The sequence below is a fragment of the Panthera pardus genome, unplaced genomic scaffold (assembly GCF_024362965.1).
Source record: "Panthera pardus isolate Hobbes unplaced genomic scaffold, ASM2436296v1 HiC_scaffold_3, whole genome shotgun sequence".
NCBI classification, from domain to species: domain Eukaryota; kingdom Metazoa; phylum Chordata; class Mammalia; order Carnivora; family Felidae; genus Panthera; species Panthera pardus.
The window spans coordinates 14952321-14970734 of record NW_026526876.1 but is presented as its reverse complement, the minus strand read 5'-3'; the positions used below and the strand labels follow the sequence as shown (position 1 = coordinate 14970734).

Here is an 18414-nt window from a genome sequence, read left to right as displayed (position 1 = left end):
CGTCCGACGTCAGCTCAGGCCGTGATCTCACGGTTCGTGGGTTCAAGGCTCGCGTCGGGCCCTGTGCTGACAGCTCAGAGCCTGGAGCCCGCTTGACCCACCGAGCCGCCCGGACTCCCCTAAACGTTATTTATTTATTTATTTATTTATTTATTTATTTATTTATTTATTTTTGAGACAGAGAGAGACAGAGCATGAACGGGGGAGGGGCAGAGAGAGGGAGACACAGAATCGGAAGCAGGCTCCAGGCTCTGAGCCGTCAGCCCAGAGCCCGACACGGGGCTCGAACTCGCGGACCGCGAGATCGTGACCTGAGCTGAAGTCGGACACTTAACCGACTGAGCCACCCAGGCGCCCCGACGTTATTTATTTTTAACACGTGTGCGGTGTATGTTTTAAACTAGTTGATAAGTATTTTCAATTTTTTTCAGTTTTAATTTGGACCGTCATCAACATCAATAGATGGAACCCACATCAACAAAGCCCTTGGGGTTCTGTGTAATTGTTAAGACCGTTAAAGAGTTCTGAAGCCAAGAAAGCTGAGAACAGCTGGTCTAAAGTACAGAATTATATTCCTCCAATACTGTGCTAAAATATTTTCAGTACAACCATGTTATAAAGTGTATGTACACACGTCCGTATTTATACAGGAGGAGAGAGATGGATAGGTAGGTAGGTAGACAGATAGATACTTTCTCTCTCTCCTCCTCTCTCTCTCTTTTTTTTTTTTTTTTTTTGCAACACGAGACCTGAGATCACCAGGTACCATATGTCTCTTTCCGTAGCTTCCAAGAAGTGAAAGATTACATCCAGGCTTACTTGTCCCTTTTGGAGGAGAAAGCGTTCTTGACTGAAGATAAAACTGAGCTGTACATCCTCTTTAGCACCTGCCTGGAGGTAAGCGAGCCGTCAGTACCCTGAGCTCCTTCTGCAAACTAGCTGGACCACGCGGTCTGTTCAGTGGAAAAGTGTCTCTGAAAATTTACAGAATATCATTTTAGTGGGTGAAGCTCCGCTCCACACACAGAAACACTGCTTCTGCCCCCAGCAGTCGTGTGTTCTGATGTGTCCGAGCCTGGGCGAGAGGAAAACACCACTCCTCCCAGGTTAACCGTGCTCATCTCCGCAGGTGGAGAGGCTGTGGCTGTGATTGCTTGTCGTATTTCTTCTCTCCATACTTTCGCTATTTGCAAAAATGTTACGATGCACATGAGAAAATCATATTATACGACGTTTTTTCTTCCTCAAAGGTTTTCTCTTCCCCTCCTTCTTGCCCCTAAAATAAAAAGGGTTGTTTGTTTTCCATGATTCAAAACAGGTACCTTCAACCTTACGATATTTTTTTTCATGTTTATTTATTTATTTATTTATTTTGAGCAAGAGAGAGAGAGACAGAGAGAAAGAGTGTGTGTGTGTGTGTGTGTGTGTGTGTGTGTGTGTGTGTGTGTACGTGTGTACGAGTTGGGGAGGGGCAGAGAGAGAATCCCAAGCAGGCTCCACGCTGCCAGCACAGAGCCCGACTCAGGGCTCATACTCACAAACCGTGAGATCGTGATCTGAGCCGATATCAATTGTCAGATGCTCAACTGACCAAGCCACCCAGGCTCCCCCAAACTTACAATATTTCTGTCTTGTTCTCCGTGGTCACACTGTGGGAATTTTGGAAGGTTGGGGATGTGCATATTAAAAAGAACAACATCCTGGGACACCTGGGTGGCTCAGTCGGTTAGGCGTCCGACTGGCTCAGGTGGTGATCTCCGTTTGTGAATTCGAGCCCCGCGTCGGGCTCTGTGCTGACCGCTCGGAGCCTGGCACCTGCTTCGGATTCTGTGTCTCCCTCTCTCTCTCTGCCCCTCCCCCGCTCGCACTGTCTCTCCCTCTCTCTCTCTCTCTCTCTCTCTCAAAAGTAAACATAAAAAGAAAGAACATCCTTTTTTTCCCGGTTCTCTGTTCCCTAGGATTCCATGTACGAGAAGGTTAGCGCCCTCTCTAGCAGCGAGAGCCAGAAGTGCCTGAGAGAGGACGGGGTGTTCCTGGACACCTACTCAGCACGGCGCGGCCCCGAGCCTGCCGGCGAGGCCTCAGTAGACCACCTCCAGGAGATGGCCAGGATCCGCCTGTGTCTCAACAGGGCCTCTGACTTCCTCTCCGGGCTCCAGGAGGGCTCAGGCAGGTCTTCGTCCGCACCCCTCTCCACCCCAGGCCTAGAGAGCTCGTTCTGTGGGAATTCGGGAAGCAGAGCGATCCCGGTCTGCCCTGTGTTCCCTCCCTTCTGGATAGGTCAGCACACTGTGAGTTCCGGACGCCAGGGCCCGTGCTGTTCGCGCCTGGCTCCGGGTCCCGGACGAGTGAGCAGTGAGGACAGCGGGCCGCCGGGCCCTCACGCCTGTCTCGTTGTGCTCTGCAGAGGCGGCCGAGGACAAGCAGCACTACCTTCGGCAGGTGGAACGCTTCTGCAGGCAGGTCGGGAACGACTGGTACCGGGTGTACCTGGTGCGGAAACTCGCCAGCGAGCGGGGGATCGAGTTCGTGCAGCGCCTCTCCCGGCCGGGCCACCCGGCGCGGTGGGTGTTTCCCCAGGCGGTCTTAGCGCAGCAGGTGAGTGGCGCGGCCTCCCGTCCTGGCCTCGCCCCCCCACCCCCGCCGGTCCAGCCCGGTCCCCGGTGCCTCCCTGCAGCCAACCTGCCCAGGCTCGTGGTGGCGTTTCGGCGGCCTGCCCTGGGGGACAGGTGGGCGCGTGCGCTTCTGGTTTGTCCCCTCCCTGCACAAAAAGCTGATTTGGGCCTCGCCTCTGATCCGGCGTGACGTGGGCAACGCAGAAGAACGAACGTGTGGCTTTTGCTCTTGCAAATGAATAGTGACCAGCTAGCAGAAGTCCTTTCTCTCCCGTGCGGGCAGGGACGGGAGGCAGGAGAAAGAGGGTAAAAAAGCTGTAGCAGTTTTGGCTCCGGGGCCCGTTCCCGGGGTGACAGAAATGGCACTCGGCATGCTGGCTTTCCGTGTTACCTCCGCTGGGAGCCTGGCACGGGCATCCTTACGGCACTGTCGTCTGTGCTCCCAGCGGGGACAGAACACAGCGACACGGTCAGAGCTGCCGCTTCCTCCCCAGTCCTGCACCCACTCCCCCCTCCACTGCGCGAGGAGGCGGCCTGTCCCAGCACAGCAGGGGACCGTCCTGCCTGGGGCCGGACCTCTAACCATCGCCTGGGTCCTCTACCTGTCAGGGCGGTTCTTTGCTGACCGTGTCCCCACCGTGATGAACCCGTGTCCCTGGCCTTGCAGGAGGATCACTCAAGCCAGATGGACCGGTACCTGGTGCACGGTGACAAATACAAGTCCCTTCGTGACGCGGTGGGCAAAGCCGTCCTCGAGTGCAAGCCCCTGGCTATTACGGCTGCTGTGAAGGTAGGACGGCCCCTCCTCCCGGCTTCCCTCGGTACCAAATGGCGCCCCAGAGCCGAGTCATGTGTCCACGGCCCCCGCACGCCTGGCCGAAACAGGAGGATGTTAGTAACCGAGTTAGGGGACAGATTTGCTTGACCTTGCTGACCCGCCCGGTAGGGGCCATCAGCAACCCCTATGTGACAGCGCACATGTTATTTCCTGTGAGACCCTGCTTGAACATCACTTCCTCTGAGGTCACCCTGATGCGAGGTGCACGGGCAGAACTGGGGACGATGCTCCTACCTGTGCACGGTCGTGACTCCCGTCGGTGCTGACGTGGGCGCTCATTTCCTTAACGAGGCAGGGAGTTCATTCATAGAGTCACCTTCGAGCGATTCTGGTCTTGCTTCCTCTTGGAGGCCCCGTGTACCCTGGGACTGTGCCGGGAAGCGAGGAAGTAAATACACAGCCTCGCTCTGCTCGGTGGGGGCGGTTTCCAGGAATGGCGGGGTGCTCAGAAGGAGAACAGCGGTGCTCTCTCTTACGTGGGTGCCAAGCGGTCTGATAAATGCACTGAGCTGCAATGGCGGAATGTCTATGAGCCGGGCGGCCTCAGAGTCCTTGGCCAGGGGCCGCCCTCGAGGTGCGGGGGGTGGCGGGCGTCCAGGTCTCGGGAAAGGCTGTCCCGCCTCCCCCTGGTTTAAGGCCAGAGTCAGCAGGACTCTGGCCCTCAGTCGGACGTGTGTAACCGAGCCTCACCGGCGTCCTCGCCTCTTCAGGTCTCCAGGAACCCCGGCCCTCAGCAGGCAGCCCACTTACTGTTAGCGCTTTTCAGAGAGGTCGCCACTTTGTACAGACTCCCTGATGCAAACCTCCATCCTAAGCCAGAGGTGAGTGTCCACACTCGGGACGGTGCTCACAGCCTCAAAGCCCAGAGGGACTTTTCTTGAATAGAAGTAAAAACCACAAGGGCGCCCAGGTGCCTCGGTTTGTTGAGCGTCCGACTTCGGCTCACGTCACGATCTCACAGCTCGCGAGTTCGAGCCCCGCGTCGGGCTCTGTGCCGCCAGCTCGGAGCCTGGAGCTGCTTCGGATTCTGTGCCTCCCTCTCTCTCTCTCTCTCTCTGCCCCTCCCCTGCTCACGCTCTGTCTCTGTCTCTCAAAAATAAATAAATACTTTAAAAAAAAAAAAAAAAGGAAGAAAAGTCAAGAATATAAGATACTGTTTACAAAGCAGAACATCAGAGTTAGCCCTGGGATGTGTGGTGCTGTGTCTGCAGATGGAAATTCTCTCATCTGGATAATCTCCCCTCAAACGGTGACAATCAACCGTATTTTCCTTCCTACTCGATATGTGTCTGGATCGAAGCGTGTGGCTAGCTTAAGGAGCCAGTGTTAGCCTTCACGTCATCGTCTTTGATATATTTTTCAACATGTTTTCTCGCCAGCAACGTGAGGCTCTCAACAGCTTCATCGAGGAGAGCGAGGTCCTTTCTCATCAGGATATCAGACTTTTCGCAACCTCCCTCGTGGCCGACACTCTGCCCTTGCTGAGCACGGGTGCCCGGGACAGCAGCCTCGAAGGCACGGTGGCAGAATTGGCCGTCCACGTGGCCATCCTCCTCCTGTGCGGACACAGCGAAGTCTTGGAACCCCTGAGGAATCTGGCCTTCTCCCCGGCCACTATGGCGGTAAGCCCGGGGGCTGGTTGTCACCACAGAGACCGAGGCCGTCCCTGGGCACCCGTAGAACCCGTGGTCGTCCTGCGGTCTCCGCTCTGCCTCTGTCTCACTTGACGCCTGAGCCCCCAGCGATGGCGAAGACCTTGCCCTGTGTCATCGCGCAGGGAGCCCTGTTCTGTTTTCCCCGGTGGAGAGCGTTGAAGCGGGCTGCAGAGGCCGCTTCCCAGCCCCAGGCGGTGGCAGCCGGCCGCGCGCCCACGTTCCTGAAGCTTCTCTGCTCTCTTGGCTTTTCAGAGCGCTTTTCTTCCAACGATGCCGGAAGACTTGCTGGCTCAGGCTCAGAACTGGAAGGGTCTGGAAGGCGTGCACTGGTACAGTAAGTGTCAGTCCCCGCGATGTGACCCGGGGCCCACGCGCTTTGTGCCCGAAGGTCCCAGACACCTGGCCGGTTCCGCCATCGGTGCTTTCGCAGAGCGCGGCGCCTGCTGGCCGCGGACGGGGCGCGTCAGCCCCTTCCTGAGCGCCCGGGGGAGGGCGCGCTGGGCACACTCTTCTCTCCCTGGGACATGAGTCACACTAGAGGCCCGGGCAAGGGTCAGCTCACGCCACGGCCCAGGTTCCGACCCAAAGAGAGTTCTTTTTTAAATACAGAAGCGGGGGGCGCCTGGGTGGCTCAGTCGGTTAAGCATCCGACTTCGGCTCAGGTCATGATCTCACGGTTTGTGAGTTCGAGCCCCGCGTCGGGCTCTGTGCTGACAGCTCAGAGCCTGGAGCCTGCTTCGGATTCTGTGTCTCCCTCTCTCTTTGCCCCTCCCCTGCTCACACTCTGTCTCTCTCCCTCTCAAATAAAATAAACATTAAAAAAAATTTAAAAAATAAAAAAATACAGAAGCGGGAGCCCAAACGATGGCACCTGTAATTCGTGTAAACTTTGCTGTTGCCTGAGTAAATCATCCTTTTAATTAATTTATTTATTTATTTATGTTTGAGAGAGAGAGTGAGCTGGGGAGGAGCAGAGAGAGAGGGAGAGAGAGAATCTTTTTTTTGTTTTTGTTTTTTTTTTAACATTTACTTATTGAGAGACAGAGAAACACAGACTGTGAGTAGGGGAGGGGTAGACAGAGGGGGAGACACAGAATCCGAAGCAGGCTCCAGGCTCTGAGCTGTGAGCGCAGAGCCCGATGCGGGGCTCGAGCCCACAAACCGCGAGATCATGACCTGAGCCAACACCAAGAGTACGTCAAGAGTCGGACGCTTAACTGACTGAGCCACCCAAGCACCCTGAGAGAGAGAGAGAGAGAGAGAGAGAGAGAGAGAGAGAGAGAGAGAATTGTAAGCAGGCCCCACGCTTAGCACGGAGCCCGGCGTGGGGCTCAATCCCACAACCCTGGGATCCTGACCTGAGCTAAAATCAACAGTTGGACAGTCAACCCCTACCGAGCCACCCAGCCGCCCCTATTTATTATTCTAAACAGACACAGCCAGGACTTGCCCAGCCCCCCCTCCTTTTTTTTTCAGTTTATTTATTTATTTTTTTATTTTTTCGTAATCTCCCAACGTGGGGCTCGCACCCACGATCCTGAGATCAAGAGTCCCACAGTCTTCCCACTGAGCCAGCCAGGCATCCCCTGAGCAAAGAATCCTTTTGAACTGGGTTTAAAAAGTTGTTACGAAACACGCTCCTCAGAAACAAAAAAGTTGAAAGAGAAAGGAAGGGTGGCTCCCGGGGTAGCCCGTGGCACGAGCCCGTGAAGGGAGCTTCTCTGCGTGTCCGATCAGGCCCACGCGTGTTTTCACTGACGTGCTCTGCGTCCTGCTGTGGCTGCACCGGAGAGGAGAGTGTTGGCCTCCTCTCTTAACCTCGGGGCATGGGGTGGAAACTCAGCAGCCAACGTGTGTCCTGTTCTTTCAACAGTGTGTCCCAACGGTCACCCCTGCTCTGTGGGAGAGGTGAGTCGTGGTGTCCAGGGAGGGGGGCGGGGCCCAAAAGGTCTGTTCCCGCAGATCTGAGGCTGGAGAGGCGGGCGTGGAGGAAAAGGTTGATGAGGGTCTTGACCTCTAGGAGAACACAGACCCTTTTGAAGGCCGTTGAAGGCGACCAAGGGCGCCGCGGGTCTCCACACGTAACCCTCTACTGGGGGGCTGTGCTGGGCCCTGTGGGATGTGCTCGGGTGCGGAGCAGTGTTCCTGGCTTCGAGTCACCAGATGCCAGCAGCACCCGTGTCCCCAGCGTGACAACCAAAAGTGTCTCCAGACGTTGCCAGAGTCCCTGTGGGAGGCAAGACTGCCGCTGGCCGTCCTTCCCGGCCACTGCCACACGGGATGCGTGACACGTGTCTTTCTGTAACAGCAAGGTGTTGGCTGGTCCGTAGTCTGGACTACTAGCCCAGGGAGGAGATGTGGTGTAGACACCGAGGGACAGGAAGAAGACCCCCGGGGTTATAAGCCCTGGGGGAGAGGGCTGCGTGCGCCCCGTCTCTGCGTCCCGCGGCACCCGGCCGGGGCTCTGCTCGCTCAGCAGCAGGCTGTTGAGTTGAACAAGTAAACGAGAGACCTAGAAGAGAAAACGCGTCCTTCCCGGGACCGCTCTCGGCTCCGACGTTCCGCGCTCTGGGGCTTGAGGCTGGTCTGGCTGCGATTCGCAGTATCCGGGAGCACACAATCTGGTTTGGAAAAAAATGAGGTTGTGGAAGGAGCGAACCATATGTTTTTTTTTTTTTTTTAAATAAAAAAAATCCCAACAGAGTTGGGGAACTGGGTTTGGAGGCCGCGGCGGTGTTCCCGGCGCGAGACGACAGGGCCCGGGCGTGGGCAGTCGGGGCAGCAGGGAGGAGCCGTGAGCGCGTATCAGTCTGTCCTGCGCAAAGCCCCCGTGTCCTGGCGCGCACCACGTTTGCACGGAGCACGCGCCCCGGGCCCCACGGCTCCGGCAGCCCCCCGCACGTGCCTGCCGTCCAGCGCGGTCCTCGGCCTCCCGCGTGGGCGTGTGCGCCTGCAGCGACAGTCGCCCACAACTGAGCGTGGCCCCGTCTGTGTGTGTCCTAGTGTGGCCGGCCGATGGAACAGAGCCGCTGTGTGGACTGCGGGGCTGTAATTGGCGGGATTAACCACAGACCTGAGGACGGGTTTCTTGCTGTCACGTAAGTGAGACGGGCATTTCGTTTCAAAGCGATCCGACTACGGGTTCTGGAGCCTGATTCTATTCCAGCGGGTAACTTAATACTGAATACAGTATTAATAACTTGTGCATTTGGGCCTGTCGGATCTCAATGCCAAGGTCCCTGTGGTCATGGAACAGTGCGGTGTCCGCTCTGTCACTGGCTGACTGGCCTTTTTTTTTTTTTTTTTTTTTTTTTTTAATGTTTATTCTTAGAGAGAGAGCGGGGGAGGGGCAGAGAGAGGGAGACACAGAATCCAAAACAGGCTCCAGGCTCCGAGCCGTCAGCACAGAACCTGACATGGGGCTCGAACCCACAAACCGCGAGATCATGACCTGAGCCGAAGTCGGACGCTCAATCGACTGAGCCCCCCAGGTGCCCCTTAAGTTTCTGGGTTTTTTAATAGAAATTTTGGTTTTTCAAAGATTTTATTTATTTTATCTTTTGAATAGTGTATTTATTTATTTTGAGGGAGACAGAGACAGCATGAGAGGGGGAGGAGCAGAGAGAGAATCCCGAGCAGGCTCTGAGCTGCCAGCACAGAGTCCAGTGCGGGGCTCGGACATACGAACCGTGAGATCATGACCTGAGCCGAAGTCAGACGCTCAACTGACTGAGCCCCCCAGGCGCCCCTGACTGGCCTCTTCTCTGTAAATAAGGCCACACATGGATACATACTTGCATTAACACCTGTTATTCGGATGTCTTCTGTTCGGGCCTGGGGCGTGGCCCCCGTACAGATATGCTTGCCATACGCAAGTGACCTGGTTCAGAGCGACAGTTAAATCTGCGAAGCCACAAAGTGGGCATTTTTCTATCTGAGCCCACGCCGTCTCACTTGGAGCCTCTCAGCTGCCACCACTATTTGTGGGACGTGAAGGAGACAGAGTCCCCTTATCAAACAGTCCTAGGCTGGTGTCCTGATCCCAGCCTTCTCTCGAGAGGAGTGTGGCTCTCCGTGCTCCCCCAGAGGGCAGCTGGGGCCCCTCCGTGGCCATCACATTTTCGCTAGTCCGCTGCCATTAGAGTTTAAAATATCCTAGCCTGTTATCGCCACAAACCGTCGGAACGTCCCAGAATCTCCAGTATTTTTGCAGCTGTCTGTCCTGCTGTGCCTCCCACCTGGGTGCGACACGAAACTCTTGGCCGGGCCTTCCATCCCATTTCTGATTTGGGGAAAATGAGATCGGGGTGCACATGCCCCCGATGTCCACGTCACCTGTCCCTAGCCTACCTACCCCCCCTTCAGGGGAAGGAGCAGGTGCAGACCCCTGTCTGGACGCGCGGCTCGGGGGCAGCACAGGCGGCCGCTCGGGTCGGCCGCCTCGCGCTGAGAATGCCTCGGGCTGCCGGTCAGACGGGAAGGTGAGGCTTGGAAGGGGGACGCCCCGAGGCGAGTGGTCCCATGGTACTCGAGGCGACAAGTACCATGGCACCGTTCTCCTCCAAATGCGAACCTCGTCTGCACGGCCCGAGAGTCCGAGGTGTGCCCCTGGGGCCGAGGAGAGATGACCGGCTTCAGTCTCTACCCTGTCTTCTCTCGTCCTCTCCAGAAACCACGCAGACAGAACGCAGACTGGCCACGTGCTGGGAGTCGCGCTGGGCAGACGCGAGACGGTGGCGTCCGACCGACAGCTGGCCCCCGCGGTCTTCCTGCTCCTACGACTGCTCACCCACCTGGCCATGCTCCTGGGGGCGGCCCAGAGTCCCGAGGTACAGCCCGCAAGCCTCACGTTCGGTCGCGAATTTGCAACGACCCGCGAGTCGTTTTGTCCAAAAAGTGCTGGCCACCTCCTGCGGGTCAGGAGTACGTATTTGTTGCCAAATCCACAAAGTAGCATAAGGTTCACACCCCCCTCGTTTCCCTGCTGGCGGGGGGCCCTACCCATCAGGTTCCGTAAAATCCATTTTCTTTGTTTTCAATTTTTTGAGTGTTTGTTTATTTTTGAGAGAGAGAGACAGAGCATGAGCAGGGGAGGGGCAGAGAGAGGGAGACACAGAATCTGAAACAGGCTCCAGGCTCCGAGCTGTCAGCCCAGAGCCCGACGCGGGGCTCGAACTCACGGACCGCGAGATCATGACCTGAGCCGAAGTCGGCCGCTCAACCGACTGAGCCCCCCGGGCGCCCCAACGTGCAGTGTAGCTTTAACGAGCTAGGGATGAGGCTGTGGCCACGTGCTTGCACACGTGACCGTACAGACGTGTGCCCTAACGCGTGAGGGACACAGCGTGTTTTCAGCGAGCTGAGAGCAGGGCCGCGTGGGCCCGAGGTCATGCTGACGATGTCACAGGGTCACTTTCGCCGCCCCGCCGCCTCTGTGGGCGCGGTGCTTCCGCCCCTCCCCAGCGCCCTCTGACTCGGCACCGGCCGTCCTTCCTGGGGGCGTGTGCCAGGCCCGCCGGCCCCCCGCAGACAAGATCTCGTGTCCCTCGCAGGCTGTGATAAACATCATCAAGCCTCCGGTGAGGGACCCCAGAGGGTTTCTGCAGCAGCACGTCCGGCAGGACCTGGAGCAGTTGACGAGGACGCTGGGCAGGAGCGCCGACGAGGCCATCAACGCCGTGCACCTCGTCCTGCGCAGCCTCCTGGGAAGGCAGCGCCACCCCTCCGGCCAGAGTGAGCTCGAGGGGCGAGGGGGGTGGCTGGTCACTCCTCACGACGCCGGGGACGGATAAGGGAAGCGGGGAGGGGTGTGGGGACGAGCGGAGGGAAGGGCGGCTCTTGTCTTTGCATTTTCCCCACCGGGTCAGCACGTGTGCACAGAGGCGTCACATGTGTGCGCGCATGCGGGGAGGCCGTGCGTCGTCCAGGACGGGCAGGGCGTCTGAGTCCCCACCGTCCAGAGACCAGTGTCTGCTCCTCTGTTGGGACTTGTCCTCTTTGGACCCCTGGCCTGTGTGGCCCCTTCTGCTTTTGCTATAAGGACACACAGTCCGGGGTTACCTGTCCGTGTTCCCGTGTCCACAGTTGGTCCCGTGGAAAAGGGGGCTACAGACCACTGTGGTCACTGAGCCAATGTTCCCACTTTAAAGACTGAAACCTGTGGAAAGGGAAGGTCTTCAAGGTGACGCAGCAGAATGGCTATTTCTGAGTGGCGGCTTTGAGAGTCACTTTATTTTCTTTCTGTTTCTATCTTCACCATGATCCTGGGCTTGCTGGGAGCAGCAGGGACCGTTTTGAAACACTCAGGTTAATTTAGCAAGAAGTGCCCCGCATCCCCCCTCGTCCCCCTGCTGGAAGGGAGCGTGACTTTGGTCTCGCCTTTAGTCAGTGTTTACGTAGCTGCTGTGGTTTCTTTTCCTTGGGTAACGTGTGTTTCCTTGTAGGAATTTTCAATTTCGATGCGAGGCTGTCGTCCAGAGAGTTCCGAAACAGCTGGGAGAAGGCCATGCAGACACTCATTCTCCCTGAGCTGGAGGTACGCGGCCTTGGCGGCCGGCTGGGAGCCCACGGGTGGGTGTCCTGGGAGCGTCCTGGGCACTTGGGCCGTGCGTCGTCCCTCGCGCAAGGGCTGTGGGGCCGCTGGCGGAACCCCAGGCACAGGTGTGGACCACCGGCCACTCTACCATTTTGCTGTCCCCGTGCCCTCCGTCCCGGAGGCCGGGCTGGCCGGTTGAGGAATTACTGTGAGTCCGGGAGGGGTAGGTGGCTTTCTGTCCTCTACTTTTAATAGTGAGAACAGCAGGTAGGGAGACAGACTCGTGTGTAGATGCCCAGCAAAAATGCACAGGTAGTCATGGAGTCACTGCTCCTCTCAGATAAGAACAGTATTGGGAGTAGATACACCCAGAGGGAGATAAAAGCCCCCAAGTCAAAGGATGGGGATACAGGTCTCTGGGTCTCTCATCTGGGGTGACATGAGCCCACAGGCAAGGAACCTGAAAATCGTCGTGAAAGAGAACTTGGTCGCTTGCTAAACCGGGGAGGGTGGACACCCGGCCTTGCCCGCTGGTGGGGCCCCCGTGTCGCGGTCTGTGTGAGCGGCCTCACCTCCAGACCCCTGTGCTGCTCTCGCACCCAGCATCAGCATCTGGAGAAAGCCCTGCTGACGGTCACCACTCAGATCAGCCAGGATGAGCGGATCAGCTCCAACCCCGTGGCCAGAATCGTGTACGGTGACCCCGGGGCCTTCCTGCCTCACCTGCCCCAGAAGAGTGTGGTCCACTGCTCTAAGATGTGGGCCTGCAGGAGGAGGGTCACGGTTGAGTATCTGCAGCACGTCGTGGAGCAGAATTCTGGCCAAGACACAGTGCCCGTCCTCCGGAAGTTCCTGCAGAAGGTAAGGCTGCCCCTGAGTGACCACCTGCCCGTGTCCCTGCGGACTCGAAGGCCTGGCTCTTACTCAGTCACACGGGGCATGTAACCGACTACCTCGGTGCTCTGCCTTTTTTTTTTTTTAATGTTTATTTTATTTTTGAGAGAAGAGACACAGAGCGTGAGCGGGAGAGGGACAGAGAGAGAGGGAGAGGGAGACACAGAATCCGAAGCAGGCTCCAGGCTCTGAGCTGTCAGCACAGAGCCGGACGCGGGGCTCAAACCCATGAACCGGGAGATCAGGACCTGGGCCGAAGTCGGGCGCCTAACTGACTGAGCCCCCCGGGTGCCCCAGGGCTCTGCTTTCTTGCTGGACCACCTGTGGCAGGGACTCCAGGGGAGGGTAGGTTCTTCATGCAGGTCAGGCCGTGAGGCAGTTTGAAGCATAAAGTCACAGAGGAAATACACCGGTCAGAGTTGGCAGGAATCAGGAATCCGTAAGGAACGTGAGAGCCAGGATGTCATCTCCCCGGGTCACTCAGCAAGAAGGAGCAGAACTCAGGTCATCCCCGGGGGTGCCCGTCCACCGTCCTGGCCCCGGGGGCCGGGAGCGCTTGGCCATCAGTGACGGTCTGTGGAAAGAAAAAGCTTTTTTCGTTGGGAACACGTAACCAGAATGAAACCAACAGACAAAAAGAGTCTGCCGTGTCCCAGACTCGGCCTCAGAAGGAAGAAAGGTGTTGGGGGTGGGGGGAAGGGAGCAGTGAAGTGTCGCGTCGGGCCGAGACCGGAAACAGGCCCCATTTGAGCCTCATGCCCCCTGAAACTTCGCCTTCTGTGGTAGCGTCTGTCTCCCCCTCCCCGCCGTGTACCAGCGTTGGCTGTCGGAACAAGTGCGACGACTGTCGGTCAGTGGGAGGGCAGGAGCCCAAGCAGGGAGGGTCTCCTGGGGCTCAGACGACACACGGGAGCGACGCCCAGCCTCTGCTCTTGCCAGATTCCTGCACAGCCAGCCCATCGCCGGGGCCCAGGAGGCCGGTTTCTTTGCCGAGTGTTCGGCAGACACGTGTGACGTGTCAGCCCCGTGAAGGCAGGGACCGTGTCCCGCTGGCGTCTCCGTCCCTAGCGTGCAGGGTGTCCTGCTGGCAGGCGGTAGGCACTTGTGAAAGACGGAAACGGCCTTTTCCTGTTCCCGAGGAGCCCGGGGGGGGCGTCACGTAAAATGGCGCCTCGACTGGCTCCGATGCAAACCCAGGTCCTGAGCCAGCCCCGGAGCCCGTGTCCCCAGGAACGTGGGACAGGCGAACTCACGTGCGGCCTGGCGGTCTTCCCTCGGCAGGAGGCAGAGCTGAGGCTGGTGAAATCGCTGCCTGAGATCTTGGCCCTGCAGAGGGATCTGGTGAAGCAGTTCCAGAACGTTTCGGAAGCTGACTACCAGTCCATCCGAGCTTTTATCAGCAGTCACCACGAAGGTACGTCTCCCTCCGCTCCAGGAGGAGGAGGTCAGCGCCAGCTGTGTTTGGGGGTTCACAGAGACCGCTGCAGCCAGCCCGGCGCTCGGGGCCTCTGTCCCCTCAGCCTTCAGTGCGAAGTAACGGGTGCCGTGAACCCCAAAAGCCCAAAAGAGGCTTGGCTGCGGCTGAAACTCGGCGTCCGCACTCCCACACGCTGCTGAGGCCGGAGACGCAAAGCCGGGCCCGTCCCAAAGAGCGCGCGACGATGTTGGTCGGACCCGACCGGGTAGGGGTTTTCACGGGGCCCTTAGAAGGTGTTTTGTCGGACAGATGGGCTGAAGCAGCTACTCCGCAAGAGAATCCGTATCTTTCTGTCGACGTGGAACAAGCTGAGGATGTCACTGCAGACCAGTGGTAGGTGCCACGCTCCCTGTCTCCCGCCTGACCCTGGTCCGTGAGTCTCTGGGCACAGGTGTCGGGGGCAAGGGAACTAACATACCACGAAAAAAGTAACCCGTGGGTCATCTCGGATCTGTGGATGTGGACTCAGGAAGGAGCTGAGATCGTTTGAAACCGGTGGGCGCGTGAGGGCGGTGGGGACAGAGCGCGCAGAGCGTCCCCGGCTCCAGCTTGTCCCCACTTGGGAAGCGCCCGCGGGCTTGGGCGCCGGCCTGGAGGTGGTGGGAGCGGCGGCGCGGAGGTGAGCGGAGGCCTCTCTGCTGAGGGCTCCCCATCCTCCCAAGGTGAAATCAAGCTGCCCGAAGAATACTGCGATGCCGACCTGGACGAGGACACCGACTTCGAGGTCATTCTGCCGCGTCGCCGGGGCCGGGGCCTCTGCTCCACTGCCTTAGTCAGCTATTTGATCAGGCTGCACAACGAAATGGTCTACGCGGTGGGAGAGTTCTCCGGAGAAAACAACGGGTGAGCGCACGGCCGGCCGCGGGAGCCGGGTCTGAGATGGGGGTCGCGGGGTCGCGGGGGCCGCGGGGGCGGGCACACTCCCCTGCCTCGGCTCGGTGCACGGGCCCGGGCAGCGCGCTCGCCCGCCGGGACGGAGGGCGGGAACCGGGAGCCCGCTCCGGGTGGGTCCCCGAGCGCCACGTCTGTGTGTCCCTCAGCTACACGGTCGATGCCTCCGAGGTCACGGACCTGCACGTCATCAGTTACGAAGTCGAGCGGGACCTCGTGCCCCTGATCCTCTCCAACTGCCAGTACAGGGTGGAGCAGGGCCAGGAGACCCTGCAGGAGTTCGACCTGGAGAAGATCCAGCGCCAGGTCACCGGCCGCTTCCTCCAGGGCAAACCCAGGCTCACGCTCAAGGTGCGGCTGCCCCCCCCCCCCCCCGCCCCGGGACTTGCCGGGCCGGCACGTCTGTTTTGTGAAAGTTGGCCTTGGCCTTGCATCCCAGCTGTTTCTGAGCGAGACGGGCACAGGGACGACCGTCCAGCCGTGCGGTGCCCCCAGAGGCCAGAACCTGGGTCCCCTCCGTACCTCTGGGCCTCTTCAGGTCCCCGTGGACTTGCCGGATTTCTCTGTGTCGTTGACGGCATCGCCTCCGCCCCTGACAGCCCCTGGCGGCCACCCGCTCCTTCACGCTCCACACACAGCCTGTCACCCGACACCACGGCACCTGTGTAACTGCCACAGGCCCACTGCTGCCTGCCCTCTGAGTCTTAGGCCACATTCCCGAACCACATCTGGCCCACGTCGCTCCCTGGTGACGGCCCTGAGGCCGACTGGTGTCCCGGTGCGCGTGGGGTAACGCCCACACTGCTTGTCGCAGCCCTTCTCCAGCCGGTTGATTCACACACCGAGCCGCCCTCCCTCCCTGAACACACTGTGCGCCTCAACATCTCTCTTCTTTCACCTGGGCTGTTCTTGTCCCTGCCGGGTCCAGTCGGGGACACTGGTTCCGTGTGTGTGCTCCCTCACTGCCAGCGGCGAAGCCCTGACCCGTTGCACCCAGGGCTGTCTTAACCCGCTCTGCTGTCCCGTTGTCTGTGCCCCGTAGTGGTTGGGGGAGTACAGGAACGGGAGGTCCCCGTGTACCTGCTCCCCCCAGTGGCCGGCAAGCCTGTAGCATTCTGCGTGTCGGCACCTGCTTGGCCATCGAGGCGAGGCCGGGTCCCTTGCCGTGTCACTGTTTCTGTAGACCGTGGGTCAAACACAGACCTCACACGGCAGCCAAGAGCGGCACACTTTGCCCGGCGACACGCTGAGGAGCACGGTCCCGCCGTTGAGTCACCGCTTAGGAATAGAGTTGTCGGACAGAAACCTCCGCAGTGGATTCCATCTCCAAAGGCTGTTTTCTTTGTCAATTCAGGGACTCCCCACTCTGGTGCACAGACGTGACTGGAACTATGAGCATCTCTTTGCGGACATCAAGAGCAAAATGCCACAGGTGATCACAGCACACCACCCCGCTCGCACGGTGCTTTTACCTGGTGGTGGTGGCTTCCTCTTGGGGAGGACCGCTCAGCCTTGCTGGGAGCACCGCCAGGTTTCAGCGGCCTCCCTGCATTCCCTGAGCCCACTGTTCTTTCCAGAAGGCCAGCAGGGCAGCAAATCAGCAAGAGTTCTCTTGTTGAAACCTGGTGGTAGTTTCTTAGTCATGATGTCAGACCACGCGTGCTGATGCAAACGGTCCAGAGAACTTATCTATTCCCGCTCTTTGGACTTGTGTGTGGGTGTGTGTGTGTGAGCACGCGCGCGGCGGTGCGAATATCCTCACAAGGTTGCTTGGAGGACTGTGAGTTCACGTCAATTTCTGTAAAGTGTCTGGGGCGCTGCTGCCACTTAGGAATCACCGAGCATTAACTGTCATTATTGGTAGGTCTCTCACCTTAAGGCCTTGGCAGTGAAGTAGGTAAGCCGGCTTGCCGGGTATGAGGCACAAGAAACCCCCCAGCCACGGACCCCTGTCCCGCCTTTGATTTCCTAGAAACCCCTCCACAACGCGGCCATCAGCGCCATCTGCGGACAGCTGCAGTCCTACAGCGATGCCTGTGAGGCCCTGTCGCTCGTAGAAGTCACTTTGGGGTTCCTGAGCACGGCTGGCGGCAACCCCAACATGTCTTTGAACGTGTACGTCCAGGACGTGCTGCGCATGGGCGAGCAGACAGCACTGGTTCTGAAGGTGGGTCTTGCTTGGGGCTCCGCTGCAGCCTAATCCACGCTGCCCTCCCCACTGCCTGCCGGGATTTGCGCCTCGAAGGGAGTCCCCACCTGGGCGACCTCCGGAAAGGGCAGGAGGTGAGAGTGGCATGTCAAGGCGAGGCCCAGCGCGACAGCCACCCTCTCGCCATGCGAAGGGGCTCTGAGATATGGCGGGGGAGGGGTGGCGCTTTGGACGTGAGGCCAGCGGCTGGTGTACAGTTATGGGAAGAGAGGAGCCCGGGGCAGAAGTGCCGCCATGCCCGCCTGTTCCCTCCCGGCCCCGCCTCCAGCTTGGGGAGCCTGTCCCCACCCAGCCCCGCCTCCTGCCCTGGAGCCTGGCCCCGCCCAGCCCCGCCTCCTGCCCTGGAGCCTGGCCCCGCCCAGCCCCGTCTCCTGCCCTGGAGCCTGGCCCCGCCCAGCCCCGCCTCCTGCCCTGGAGCCTGGCCCCGCCCAGCCCTGCCTCCGGCCCCGCCCAGCCCCGCCTCCTGCCCCGGAGCCTGGCCCCGCCCAGCCCCGCCTCCTGGCCCCGCCCGGCCCCCGCCTCCTGCCCTGGAGCCTGGCCCCGCCCAGCCCCGCCTCCTGCCCTGGAGCCTGGCCCCGCCCAGCCCCGCCTCCTGCTTGGGGAGCCTGGCCCTCCCGGCCCCGCCTCCCGCTCAGGAGCCTGTCGCTTGCAGGCCTTACACAGATGCCAGCTGAAGCACACGATCGCACTGTGGCAGCTCCTGTCGGCCCACCGGTCGGAACAGCTGCTCCGTCTGCACAAGGTGGGTGCAGCCCCACCCCGCTGGGCTGGGGGGCCGCTCTCTGTCCTCCCAGCCAGCCTCTTGCTGCCTCCCTTCTTCTCTATTCTAGGAGCCCTTCAGGGAAATCAGTGCCAGGTACAAAGTTGGTCTCAGCCCAGACAATGCCAAGTGCCTTCGCACTTTCCTGAACCAGACTGACCTCGACTCCTTCCTCCTGGAGCTTCATGAAATGATGATCCTGAAACTGAAGAGCCCCCAGGCCGAGGGCAACTTCAACCCAGAGTGGAGGTACGGGTTCGCTCGCGGGTGGGACCTGCACACACACGGGGTGCCCTGTGGTCTTTCCCGTGACCTTCTGCAGACGTGGAAGGAGCTCCCGTCTGACCTCTGAAGCCCGTGCCCTGCTGTTTTAACCTTTCCAGGCCCCCAGCAGATTGGCCCTTTGGCTTTGATCTCTGCTGGGTTTTTCTTTTTTTCTTTTAATGTTTAATTATTTCTGAGAGAGGAGAGAGAGGAGATAGAAAGGGAAGGAGGATCCAAAGCGGGCTCTGCACTTACAGCAGAGAACCAACCTACCAA

At 59.2% G+C, this 18414-nt stretch overlaps 1 protein-coding gene across 1 annotated transcript in view; it reads left to right on the top strand.

Annotated features, from left to right (window-relative positions):
- Window positions 1-18414, top strand: part of RNF213 (ring finger protein 213) — a 101731-nt gene that overhangs the window by 79840 nt on the left and 3477 nt on the right. The window contains 21 exon segments of the mRNA XM_053892628.1: window positions 786-897; window positions 1959-2169; window positions 2408-2598; window positions 3283-3405; window positions 4164-4274; window positions 4833-5075; window positions 5361-5442; window positions 6982-7016; window positions 8112-8206; window positions 9778-9937; window positions 10661-10841; window positions 11552-11643; window positions 12247-12504; window positions 13819-13951; window positions 14264-14347; window positions 14677-14857; window positions 15055-15256; window positions 16260-16337; window positions 16878-17072; window positions 17767-17856; window positions 17945-18123. Coding sequence (XP_053748603.1) covers window positions 786-897; window positions 1959-2169; window positions 2408-2598; window positions 3283-3405; window positions 4164-4274; window positions 4833-5075; window positions 5361-5442; window positions 6982-7016; window positions 8112-8206; window positions 9778-9937; window positions 10661-10841; window positions 11552-11643; window positions 12247-12504; window positions 13819-13951; window positions 14264-14347; window positions 14677-14857; window positions 15055-15256; window positions 16260-16337; window positions 16878-17072; window positions 17767-17856; window positions 17945-18123 — 3036 coding nt within the window.